The 13,227-nt window shown below is 45.4% G+C and overlaps 1 protein-coding gene across 2 annotated transcripts; it reads left to right on the top strand.

Annotated features, from left to right (window-relative positions):
* The first annotated feature begins 3,460 nt into the window (after positions 1 to 3,460).
* U2AF1 (U2 small nuclear RNA auxiliary factor 1) lies at positions 3,461 to 12,737 on the top strand. 2 transcript variants are annotated; one of them, XM_010834910.1, is made up of 7 exons: positions 3,461 to 3,705; positions 6,028 to 6,094; positions 10,199 to 10,248; positions 10,397 to 10,495; positions 10,993 to 11,126; positions 11,208 to 11,300; positions 12,460 to 12,737. In XM_010834910.1, the coding sequence occupies exons 3-7, from the start codon at positions 10,219 to 10,221 to the stop codon at positions 12,596 to 12,598; spliced, it is 495 nt and encodes a 164-aa protein (XP_010833212.1). In that variant the 5' UTR covers positions 3,461 to 3,705; positions 6,028 to 6,094; positions 10,199 to 10,218; the 3' UTR covers positions 12,599 to 12,737. The 2 variants fall into 2 exon arrangements, with proteins under 2 accessions (XP_010833212.1, XP_010833211.1); XM_010834909.1 differs by lacking the exon at positions 6,028 to 6,094 and adding an exon at positions 6,913 to 6,979.
* The last annotated feature ends 490 nt before the right edge of the window (positions 12,738 to 13,227 follow it).

Raw genomic sequence — 13,227 nt, forward strand, 5'->3', positions numbered from 1 at the left:
CGCGCGCCGCCGCGTGCGCCCGGGCAGGCGGGCGATGGGCCGGGCAGACGCCGGGCTTCCGCTTGGGCAGAGCGGCCTCTCTTGCCGGGGGTTCCTCGGCGGCCCACCTACAGGCGACCCGTGCCCCCGGCTCTAGGAAGCCGACTCGAGTTGTGCTAAAGTTGTCAACGTTAACGATTCTCCCAAGTTTGATCTTTTAATGTCGAGTCGGGCAAGCTGTAGTATAGACTCGCTCGCGTTAAATCGTTAGATAACTGAGGTTCCTGTTAGGGTTTTAGATGCTTAACAAGCCTCTTGTGTGAGTTAAGCGATCATGGAACTGATCATAAAGATATTTGTTGTGAAACAGTATTTTGGAGATTACGAGTTAACTAACCGTGAAAGACAGTCTGCTTTTAAAATACTTTCAGGTGCAATTCCCATGTAAGAATAAGATGGGTGATTTTTTTAGGTTGCATACCTTCCGTAGTCAGTTGTTAGGTTGAGAGTAAAAACATAATTTTGGCTTTGCCAGGTGTTAATTTGGGAGGACAGTTCTTTGAAAACCTTAAGATTGAGCTGGATGTATTCTTCAAATAAATGGTTAGCATCTTGGTGTTCTTCAGAGCTGTACACGGTTTATGTGAATATGTTTTTAACAGTAAACTCATAAGTTTGCCATAGCTAATGTTTTGACTTTATCAAAAACTTTATGAAAAACTTTAAATTGTTTCTGTTTTCCAGGATGCAGTGTATCTTGTAAAATGTCTTCTTTTACACATTCTAGAATCTCCTGTGTTGTTTGGAAGAGAGGGTTATATTTTTTCCTAGCAAAACTCACAAGACAGTCATCAGTCATATTCACTCCAGAAACACTTACTGGGTGTCAGCTCAAGGCCAGTGTCTGGGGACTGAAAGATGGGTAAAATTTGGATCTTGTTCTCAAGGAGCAAGGGGGTGCTTGTCGTGCAAAGGATAACTGAATTAAAATGAACTGAAACGCATTAAGTGCTGAGGAAAAGAGGTGTGCCCTGAATGCTGTGGCCCCAGAGGCAGCAGCTTGGGAAACAAGATCTTGAATGGATCCGCCAGCTCTGCTGGACAAAGAGGCTTCTCAAGTTTGCTGAAGAGCATGCAGCGTCGATTTTACTCATGAGCTTATATCAGTGTGGGCCATGACTTATGTCTCCTGGAGTTTTTCTTTCCCTCATTCCTGTAAAAAGCTGCAGAAGGTGGTGTCCTCACTGTTACTCTGACGCTCTTACATTCCTGCCATAAACAACTCCATGTCCTCTGTTAGAGTTAGATTATCAAAGTCACAGCTGTAATTTAGGAAACTTGATTATTTAATCTAGGCTTCTCGTTTCAGGGAGATTTGTGGAGTTTTAATTTCCAGGAAACAGCTCAAAATTTTCAGCTGAAAAATGATTCCTGCTAACTTTTTTTTTATTATTTAATTTGAACTGAGCGTAAAATGTACACCTAGCAATTAAAAATATCTAGCTAATTACACATTTGAGGTTTTAGACATTTTCTAACTGTAAGAATGGATTAGCCTTTCTAATACCTTCTCTCAAATAGTACACCGCATCTTTTCTTTAACATCTTTTCATTTTATTGCCGTAGTCCAATGAGCCTACTAGACAAGTTTAGACTAATAGATTAAATTCAGTGATTAACTGGCCATTGTGAAATGGGAGTCATTTCTGATGGTACAGCAGCAAGGATTGTTTTAATTATATGGAATAGTTGGGTGTTAATGGTTGAAGCAGAGGTTTTGTCCGTTCTCAGACAGTCTTAAACTATTTTCAAGTAACTTTCTGAAGATGTAACATGACATACTCGTGTATGTAGTGATCATTTTTCTCTCCTCATAAATTTAGACTTTTCCATTTTTATTGCTACCTGATAATAAATAAATGGCTGGTTGATTTCATGGGCCATCAAATTTTACTGAGGCCCTTTAATCTTAACTGTGACTGTGAAAGTCGCTCAGTCGTGTCCAAGAGTGGGTAGCCTTTCCCTTCTCCAGGTGATCTTCCCAGCCCAGGGATCGAACCCAGGTCTCCTGCGTTGGCAACTGTGAATGGCCCTTGCTAAAATAATTGAATCTACAGGGTAACTGTCCCACCTCTGCAAGTCTGAATGTTAATGGGACACATCTAGTAAGGTTGCGTAACTCATCACAGATCTGCTCAGCCACAGTGCACTGCTGTCATGCTGGCTCGATTGCTAGTTTTGATTTTATCTGCATCGTCCAAGTATTGGAGCATATTGAGAGATGACCTTGTGTAGTTCTTACAGGCAGAGTGGGCGCCCCAATAGCTTATTCTCAGTGTATTGTAACTGGGGAGGATTGTTTACTTCAGACCTCTTTTTGGAAGTATTCTGTTGGTCTGGTGTCTTGGGTGGGGGAACCTGGACTTTGTATTTATTTGGATAATAGTGACTGCGTGTGATGAGCACGTAGTATACTTGATCCTGGTTCTTGGAACAGTGCCAAGGTTGGCATTTTCCTCAGTTTACAGAGACCCGGCCAGGTGTGGGTGACTGGCCCAAACCCAAGCAACTAGTAGCAGAGTCAAGATCCTGACCCCTCACCAGACTGCTGATGTCCTCAAGAGAGGAGTTCATCATGGAAGGAAAAGGAGCAGCTAGGTTTTGAGTTAAATATAGTTTTAGACTGACTTACATTCAGTTTGAGAGAGAACAGTGGAGCAGAGAAGTATTGAATATAATTGAACCTTTGAACCACATGGAGGTTGGGGTGCCAGCCCTCTGCACAGTCAGTAATCCAATCCCAGTTTATTTAACCTCCAGTCAGCCCTTCATGTCTGCTGTTCTGAATCCTGTGATTCATCCAACCATGGGTCCTGTAGTCCTGCAGGATTTAATACGTGAAAAATCTGAATAGAAGTTGCTCAAGGATCAACCGTACTTGAAGGGAATTTGAATGAGGAGGAAATCAGGTTAGAATAGAGTGCCATGTTTGAAGAGGGGCAAATTGAAGCTAAATCAACCAGAGCTTGCCAGGGTACAGCAGTGGTAAAGAATCTGCCTGCATGCAGGAGACTCGAGGTTTGTTCCCTGGGTCAGGAAGCTCTTCTGGAGGAGGGCATGGCAGCCCTCTCCAGCATTCTTGCCTGGAGAATCCCATGGACAGGAGTGTGGTGGGCTACCATCCATGAGATCACAAAAAGGTGGACACAACTGATCAGATGGGCTGCTGCTAAGTCGCCTCAGTCGTGTCTAACTCTGTGCGACCCCATAGACTGCAGCCCACCAGGCTCCCCCATCCCTGGGATTCTCCAGGCAAGAACACTGGAGTGGGTTGCCAGTTCCTTCTCCAATGCATGAAAGTGAAACGTGAAAGTGAAGTCGCTCTGTCGGGCCCGACTCTTAGTGACCCTCCATGGACTGCAGCCCACCAGGCTCCTCCGTCCATGGGATTTTCCAGGCAAGAGTACTGGAGTGGGGTGCCATTGCCTTCAAAGTACCTATTACAAAGAAAAACAATGTGCCTAGGTCTTTGCGAAGTAAAAGAAAAGTAGTGTGGTGGCATTTGTCGTGTTGATGACGTATTTCCATCTATTTGATGTCTTTCCAGCACAATAATCAGTTCTCGTTTTCCCTTACAGAGTCAACTGTTCATTTTATTTCAAAATTGGAGCATGTCGTCATGGAGACAGATGCTCTCGGTTGCACAATAAACCGACCTTTAGCCAGGTTTGTTTGTTTTTCCTTTTTTTTCTGTTTTCATGTAAATTATCAAGACTTCATGTACTTTACAGAAGCAGTTAGTAATTTCCATGTGTTAATAATAAGCAGGGTTTTTTTTCCCTCTAGTTTTATTTTTCTATTTGTGTTCATAAATGTGTTTTGTTTAAATGAGAGTGAGGCAGGTGAACCACCCCAGCAGAAGGCCTGAGAGCACCATTCCCTGTTTTTATCATTAGAGAAACTTGTTGGCTGTGACTGGGTTTCACTGCCTTACCACCCTCCCTGTCTCTAATTGACATGGGTCGGGAGGCGCAGCCAGGCCAGCGCTGACCTTGCCTCTTCTCCAGGATGGTAGATGTAGAGGTGGGTGGGACCCCCTTGAAGGAGCCTGCCGTGCTCTGCCCCCAGGGGCTCTCCAGTTCTACTGGGCATGTCCCCTGAAGACCCCAGCCAAGGACACAGCCAGTTGTATCATGTTATAGAAACATGAAAAATGAAATTTAACCTTAGAATGTGGGCGCTTCCCTTCAGGTTAATGGCCAGTCTGTTCAGTTAATTGAGAGATGCCGGGTATTTGAGAGATTGGGCTTAGCTCTGTTGGAAGTTTAGTCAAAAATTGTGATTTTTGATAGTTTCTTTTCGGCTAATTGAAGAAAAGGCAGGGGTTTACACCCTTCAAGTGATCCGGTGAATTTAAGGGAGATGGCACCTCTGAGAGGAACAGAAGCCTTCTGCCCATGTTCACCTGAACATTTGGAATTTGAAAAAGATCTAGACTTGGGTCTTTCTTGAGCTCCTTCAGGTGGCCCATGAAGTCTAAATGTGCAGCCTTGGTACCGAAAGCCAGCCAGGTGGTGTAAGAAAAAGACAGTATTTTCTCATTTAATTGCTTTGAGCATGTCTCTTTTGAAATTCAGAATATTGGAGGATTTGCTTTACATTTTCTGTAATATTTTTTCTTTAAGTGCTTCCATTTGTGAACTAAGTCTCCCCCACTAGGCCAGTGGCCATGATTCCATAAAGTTTGGTGGGAGTCAGCTGTATGTGTTAACTTGAACATCTTGTTTGGATTCATTTGGTTGGTTTCAGGTAATCCTGACCTCCTCTGATTTTAATGGAACTGCATTACTCCCTTTAAGTGTCGTTTTATTAAATGGTCACTGCCAGATGACCTGGCTGAGATCTGACAGGAATTTCCTGTTGGAGAGTTGGGCTCTGTATAGCTGTCCATCAGACTTGTCACGCTCAGGTGGTTTTAGTTAAAAACCTAATGTGGTTGGCTTTGGGGAACAGCCGAGGCCTGAGATGGGCTATCAGTGACGTGAGGGAGAGGCCAGGCCAGAGGACGAGGCTGTGCTGTGTGGCTGGTGGTCATTCTCCCCAGTGGGTTTCCCAGAGCAGACCTTTGACTGGGGGGCTCTCTCACAACCACTCCCCTTGAACACTCAGCTACAAGTGGAACAGGCCAGTTTTATAAAACCAGTTAAAAAACTGCTTTGGATACATGTTGAGACTGAATATTTATTTTTGTAAATTATGCAATTTATTGGTTCAGCTTGTAAATCTCTAACATAATGTCAGTGTGGGTTTCTTTTTAAGCTTCTTACAGTGATGTGGACATTAAGATTCATGTAATGTGCTAGCCTACTAACTTAAACATGGTTTGTTTTTTCAGACAACTTGATTTTAAGAAGAACGGTACAATGTAAGGTTTCAAGTCTACCTGATCCAGTTTAAAGCACAAGGGCTAAAAGGATTTTTTTTCCCTTAAAAGAAGGATCGGAAAAGAGCAAATGTTTTAAGCTATTGTATTATGTAAACAGAGATCCCACCAAGAAAACGTAAATGTGCTAGACGCCTCTGAGAGTTAGGAAACCCATTCGTGTGCCTGTTTCCTACGAGATCAAGAGAGCTTGATGGACTGCATATGCTTGAGTTACACATTTGGTTTTAAAAACAATTTCATATGGGGAATATGATTATAACATGAATTTTTTGACATCATAGTGTCTGCTAGCTTGAAGCATAAAAAATGTTAGTGTTCTATTGCATTAAAACACTTCAATAACATGGGCCTACTCAAAATAACAATTTCTTCTTGGTTGCTGGCTGACTTGACCTAAGTCACTTGATCTAAGTCACCGCTCAAACTCTGTTTTCATAATATGATGGTTTGGGTGTACTCTTCAGAAGACAAGTGTCTGATTTGCAGGAAGCAAACAAAACAGCAGGCGTTGAGCCATTTGCAAACAAGTTGTCTCTTTGCAATTGTCTAATATATGCACAGCAGCCAGTAGAATTCCCCTTTTTATTTTTTTTTCCCCGCAGACCATCTTGATTCAAAACATCTATCGTAATCCCCAAAACAGTGCACAGACGGCTGACGGCTCACACTGTAAGTCCCACAGTTGGAGAAGTTTTTTTAAGACAATGGTGTTAAAGAGCCCACTCTTAATTGAGACAAACCATGTTGGCTTCTGAGCTGCTGACATAGAGCTGTTGCAAACAGGACACGGTGCCGGAGGTCCTTGGCATTCACAGTAAGAACTTGATACTTGGCTGAGGTCAGCAGGCTGGCTGGGGAGGTCGCTGGCCAGGCCTCTCCCGCCCTGGATGTTTGTTAGCGAGAGGGGTCTGGCCCTGTGACAGCCGAACATCACCAGCCAGTTATTGGTCTTCCCAGTGGCTGAACCCCTGGCAATTATTAAGTTCTTTCTGTGAAATCAAAAACCTTAGGAATATGTAGGAATCAATAAGGTAAGTTGCCCAGTAAGTGTGGGTTTTATTTCACCATTACAATTTTTCCTCTAGGGAGTGGAGATTTCATGATATGTAATTATTGTATTTCTCGAGTCCGTTTATACAGGCACGCTTCTTTCTCAGTTGTTCATTAAGTTTCCTGTTACAAGAATGGTTTTGGTGGTAGCCTGCCGACTTGTCTGCATTCTTAACTGGATTGGAACTTTGAAATGGTGAATTCTTCTAGTCTGTGACAGAAATACAATACTAGCATATCATGGGATCTCTGTTACACTGAAGTGTTAGGGCGCTCCAGGACAGCCATCAGCTGAGAGAAAACATCACTGCTTCAAAAGAAAATAACTTGCTCTTTTTTCAGCACTGAGTCTTGACTGAAGCGATCGCCACAGGAAACCGGTTAAGTGTTTACATTTAATTTTCCATAATATAAAGTTGTTGCGTTTTGTATTTCAGACCATTGCCCTCTTGAACATTTACCGTAACCCTCAAAACTCTTCCCAGTCTGCTGACGGTTTGCGCTGTAAGTTCATACAAGTTCCTTCCCTGGTTCCCTGGGCTTGCGTGTCAGAGCTCAGTGTCGACTGCACCTGGTCTGCCGCTGTAGTGTCGAGGACCGCCTTCCATTGGAGGTGTCAGAGCCTGTGTCCCCCTGAGCCCGTGGAAACCTCTGCTGGAGGTTTAACTTCTGCCCACTTAGGGAGGAGCGAGAGCCTTAGAGAGGGGGCCCTTCCCAAGAGCACGGAGCTGCTGCTCCTCTGGGACCGTGGCCGTCATCCGGGAGGATGTGTGTCAGCTTAAATGTGGGCTCACGTTTTTCCCGCTTAAAGTGAAAGTCGCTCTAACTTTAAAAAAAATAGTTCTGAAATAATTTTTTCAGATATTATTTCTTACTAGAGTTTTTTTCCCTTAAACTCCATTTGGAGATCATGCTTTTCACTGTGAGAGCATTGTTCTGAACATGACCCCAGTAGGGCCCTCCCGGTTGCACTAAACCTTCAACATCAGTCCTGTGTGGACTCTTTTCATCAGATATTTTACATAGGTGTCTCTTGCATTGGGGAAATAAAGGATACGTGGCAGGGAATAGCTCTGGAGTGGGCATTCAGTGGACATCACTCCTTTATGTACCGGGGAGTGCTAAAGTCAAGTCACGGTTGTGGCATTGATGGGTAGTTTTTAGGGAACAGTAGAAATAATAAGTGTTGAACTCCAGAGTAAATGTAGTCATTTGAGGATAAGCTGAAACGAACATCCTGGACTTGTGTTAAAATCAGAGGGTCCAGACCAAAGCGTAGGTGCTTCGCATTCACCAGTTCGTTTTAAAGCTGTTTAAAAAAAAGAACAGATCACAGAATACCACCACAAAGTACCTTTGGTGGCCACATGCCTGGATCAGACACACCCTTGGCCCAGAGCCCCTCAGTTTGTAGGGTGACCTGCGGTGGGCGCAGCAGTGCTGGCAGCCGCCATCTCCCTGAGCTGGGCCAGACTGGGAGCCTCCCGGTTCTGTGCCGTGGCGTGTGGCACCTGCGTCCAGGGGGACCGGGCTGGTGCGCTTTTCCTGCCAAGACACTAAATGTTTTTCGATGCTAATACTGACCTGAAAAGAGAATTTCTTTCCTTGAATCTGATGGTAGCAGGACTTGGTAGCCCTTGGTGTATTGTTTTTTTAAAGAAACAAGATCAATGGGTGAAAGAAAGTGTTCCTGTTTGGATGGTTAAGTCATTTTGTGACAGCTCTACCCTGGGGTAGAAGTGAATGAGAAGTAGGGGACTGAGTAACGACAGTGGTTCGCTCTTTGCCCTGTTTGTTTTCAGGGGGATGTGCATGCTTTATTGACAGAAGGATGTTGTATTAGTTCTCTGTGTGTATATTTGTGATTCACAGGACTCTTGTTTTGCACATGCTACAAAATAAAAGTTTAGCTGTACTAAATGCTACAGTTCTGGAGTCCAGATTGTAAGAATACAAATTAAATGCAATTCTGCTTCTACAGTTTAGCTACTAGGTTCATCACTACTGGCTCTTTTTTAATATAACCTTGTATCTGCAGAAAAATAAACTTTTTATGCTTGGATTAAACTTAAATATGAATCCCAGTTTAAGAATGTTTCTTTAAGAAAACTGGGTACTTGCAAGTTGTATTTAAAATATACTGAGTCGTGTTAATACTTTAGTTGAGTAGCTTTTTTAATCACTCACCTCTGCCTTTCAGGTCATTTTGATTGACTCAAAAATTTTTAACCAGAGTATAGGAGATAAAATACGCCCACTAGGAAGCATTTTAAAACGTGAACTTTATATAAGTTATTAAAATACAGTATTCTGTTTATGTAGTAACAGAGATACCAATCCCACGAATACAGCCAATAGTTTAATGGCCACCAAAATGTGATTCTCGGTATTGCTAAGACTTTGAGTGTGTGAATATTTTCTGTCTTCTCATTTTCCTAATGTGGAGAAGGATATTAATTTTAAACATTAAAATCTGCCCTTTGGAATGAGCTTCTCTTGACTGGCTTTTCTGTTGTTCAGACTTTGGTTTCTACTCAGGGAAGGGGATACACTCACTGTAACTTTTAAATCAAGACAAGCTGTCCGGAGTGGCGTCACCGCACGTGTTCACTGAGCGCTCTGTTGTAAAGCGAGTGGGGTTCCTGGAAGTTCAGAAACAACCACGATGCAGGGACACCCCCCCCCACCCAAATGACTGGAAAGGGAACTTAAATCACTGCCAGAATCAAGGTGGAAGCCAGTTTTTATCCTTAGAGGGAAAGTTTTCAGAGAGCTAGGGCATTGTGGACAGAGCCCATGGCCACAGCCTGGGGCCCTTGGTGGGGCCCAGAGGAGGCCGCCAGTCCTGGAGGATTCCTTTGGAAGGTGGCTGTTAGCAACAGGCTGTCCCTGCCTCGAAGCTGCTGCCGGTCTGGCTGTTGGGAATATCAGCTTACTGACACTCCAGCTTTCTGCTTCCTCAAATTTAGATTCAGAGAGTGTCAGAGTTTGAATGGTAGAATGTAATGAGGATGGGATGTGAATTTGCTAAATCTGTCCACAGAATGGACAAGAGTTCACTTAGTGCATGTGAATTACGAAGAATAAAGATGAAAAGCTTTCTTCAACAAAAACCTGTAACTTTCCCTTTATGCAAAAGAGGGCACTCAGATTACTGCGATTGAACTTGGTCATTGTCCTTCTCAGTCTTCACTTTCCATCATTTGGGTTTTAATCGCATCAGAAAGAATTAATAACATTCTGTGTAGCTGATAATTGGTAAAAGAAGCTAGTAGGGAGCATAGATTTTAATCATCTCCCCTGCCTGATTGCCACCTTTCATTTTAACCCAAGAAAGGAAAGGGGGAAAGTCAGTGTGATTACTTGGCCTGTATCTTAAATCTAAAAAGGAAGAGAATTTTCAATTTGAAAATTTCTTTTGAGAGTCAACCTTTTCCTCATGCTTTCTGAAAATGTTGGCCCTTTGATGCTGATGAAAACTTGTCTTGATTTTAATATTTTAATAGCCAGAACTGAGGTGGTCATAAGGGGCTTTTAAAATCTCACCACACTTCAAACTTTAGCAAGTGGCTGTGTGATGCACTGTCTTCAGTCTGCAGCAGAGTGCAGCTCTGTTTTCTCTCTAGATAAGCTGATGTGTTACATAGCAGTTGTGAGTTTAAGCGCAGAGCTCTGGCGGTCACAGTTCCCGGCTCTAACCAGCAAGCTCTCTGTTGTTCACAGGCGCTGTGAGCGATGTCGAGATGCAGGAACATTATGATGAGTTCTTTGAGGTGAGCTAGTGACTGAACCCTGTAGACCCGTTCACCCCCTGTATGGGGATTGGGACTTGACTCCATTAATAAGAATACATACTCATGAGTTCTGTTCTGTTCCTTTTTCATCTCTATTGTGATCCTCTAACCCCTGTTCTCCCCTTAGGAGGTTTTCACAGAAATGGAGGAGAAGTATGGGGAGGTGGAGGAGATGAACGTCTGTGACAACCTAGGAGACCACCTCGTGGGGAACGTGTATGTCAAGGTAGGACTGAGGCAGCAGTTGGGGCCGAGGAGTGAGGCGTGCCTGCCTCACCTTAGCGAGCAGCCCTGCTCAGACCAGGCTGGAGCCTTAATGCCCTGGCCAGCCCTCGTTGGCTGCGGCTCCAGTCCAGCAGCTGGCATGTGGGTCCTGGGAGGATGGGTGTCTTAGGCTGTTGGTTAGTGGTTGTGGGACTGTGGAAAAGAAACTGAATTATATGTTGGGTTTCTTTTTCCTTTTTTTTTTTAAACTTCTCTTGCCTGCGTAAATCACGACATTTGTGCTTTTAACCAGTTGAATTTGAAAACCAAGGCAGCATGCATGGCATGATCTTGGACTGTTGTAAAAATAAGTCATCGTTAATAAAGGATGGTCCAGTTTTTAAATTGCTCTCTTGCATTATGCCACCTGTGTGAGCACATGATACATATTTGAATCAATCATTGAAGATACTTGTTACTGAAGTGTGGGTGGTGAGCAGTTCTGCTTTGTTTTTTCAGTTTCGCCGTGAAGAAGATGCGGAAAAGGCTGTGATTGACTTGAACAACCGCTGGTTTAACGGCCAGCCAATCCACGCCGAGCTCTCCCCCGTGACCGACTTCAGAGAAGCCTGCTGCCGCCAGTACGAGATGGGGTAGGTGCAGGCCGGCCTGAGGGGGAGCGGGCAGGGGAGGAGGGGTTGTGTGCCCAGCGTGACCGTTCTGTTCTCCTGTAGGGAGTGCACGCGGGGCGGCTTCTGCAACTTCATGCACCTGAAGCCCATCTCCCGGGAGCTGCGACGGGAGCTGTATGGGCGCCGGCGCAAGAAGTGAGTACTGGGCAGGCTCAGCCCTGGGGCCTCCTCTTCAAAAAGCTCTGCTGGGAACGTAGTGACTACTCCTGGGCAGGCTCGGCCCCAGGGCCTCCTCTTCAGAAGGCTCCTCTGGGAACGTAGGGAATACTCCTGGGCAGGCTTAGCCCCGGGGCCTCCTCTTCAAAAAGCTCTGTGGGAACGTAGTGAGTACTCCTGGGCAGGTTCAGCCCCGGGGCCTGTTCTTCAAAAAGCTCTGCTGGGAACGTAGTGACTACTCCGGGGCCTCCTCTTCAGAAGGCTCTGCTGGGAATGTAGTGCACACTGTAGGATATAAAAGGCACTCTGAGGGACATTCCACACATGTCTTCCTGCTTGTCAGGTAGAGATCAGACCTTGTTAACAGGGACCCATTGGCTGGGTGACCACTTAAAAGTAGATTTGTTTGCCCAGGATCTTATTCTGTCCCCTCCATGTCTGAACTTCTTTTTCCATTGGGGTTTCTTGTGTTTTCTTGGTTTGGGCAGGTCTTTGGTTGGGGGCGGCGGGGAGGGGGCACTGTCCTGTGAACCAGAGACAGTCAGGCACAGCCACATGACCGGTCCTGGTGCTTAATTGCAGGTGGGTGCTTTTCTCATAAGCGGAGAAAAGGCCAGGGTGTCAGTGTAACAGTCACTCTTCCAGCTCAGATTGTGTTCTGGCCCCCAGAGGGGTTTTCATCCCTCTCCTGTTAAACGTGTTTGGAAATCCATCACTGATGATCATTTTATTGTCAGCAGAAAAGTATAGGAGAGAAAGAACCTTGTTCTCCCTTCCCCCCAGCGGGCTGGTGGGCCCATTGCTGAGCTGAGAACATCTGAGAGGCTTGGCTCAGGTGGGATGGTGCGTGTGCCCCTTCCATTCTGGGTTATGGCTCCCCTGGCCACGCAGGTTGGCTCCACAGAAGGGGAGAGGGTGTCATTCCTCTTTGGTCTCCAGTTGCGCATTTTTACCCCCAGGTGCTGTAATGTCTGAAATCAGGGCACGTGGTGCAGTGTCACCTGAGGCCCAGTCGGCAGCGTTTGTCCCTTTATCCGTGTCCCCAGTGCGCCGAGCTGCCGGGTTTAGGTGTCACTGCCCTGCTAGGTTGCGTGCTGTGGTTTGGGTGCCATGGTTTGTTTCTTGTCGTCTGTTGCAGGCATAGATCGCGGTCCCGCTCCCGGGAGCGTCGCTCTCGGTCTCGAGACCGCGGTCGCGGCGGTGGAGGTGGTGGCGGCGGAGGACGGGAGCGCGACAGGAGGCGGTCGAGAGACCGGGAACGGTCTGGGCGATTCTGAGCCATGCCATTTTTACCGTATGTCTGCTAGAAAGTGTTGTAGTTGATTGACCAAACCAGTTCATAATGGGAATTTTTTTTAAAAAACAACAAAAAAAAACAAAGATGGGTTTCTGAATAAAATTTGTAGTGATACAGTGTTCTTGTGTGACTTATTTTTTGTGCACAGTCTTTAAGTCTTTTCCTTCACGTCATGAGTCCTTGAGGGGACTACACCAGTCACTCTGGGTATAAATGACAGATTTTTAAACTTAGGGAATGAAATAAAACACCTCCCAGTTACGGGGAAATTCTTGGGAGAAAAAGTCAGACCTGTTTCTTGTTACCTTCATGTTAACAAGTGGCCCAGCTCTTCTGAAGCTGTTAGTAGGCTGGGGTAGAAGCTGCGAACAGTGCTGGCTCTTAGAAGAGAGCCAGTCCTTGGAGAAGATGCAGTCTGTGGCCCTTGCAGGGGTCGGCTCTCATATCGTGAACTTCTAGTGTTGCTCCCAGAGCCACCTTGTGTCCCTGAGACTTGGGGGCCTGTGACACAGGTGCCTGCCCAGGCCCTTGCTTTCCTGTTTCACCCTGACAGTAGCAAGACCACCAGGGTAACAGGAGCGCAGCCCTGCCGTCACATCCGCCTCTGCA

Source organism: Bison bison, unplaced genomic scaffold (assembly GCF_000754665.1).
Source record: "Bison bison bison isolate TAMUID 2011002044 unplaced genomic scaffold, Bison_UMD1.0 scf7180017864037, whole genome shotgun sequence".
Taxonomy (NCBI): Eukaryota; Metazoa; Chordata; class Mammalia; order Artiodactyla; family Bovidae; genus Bison; species Bison bison.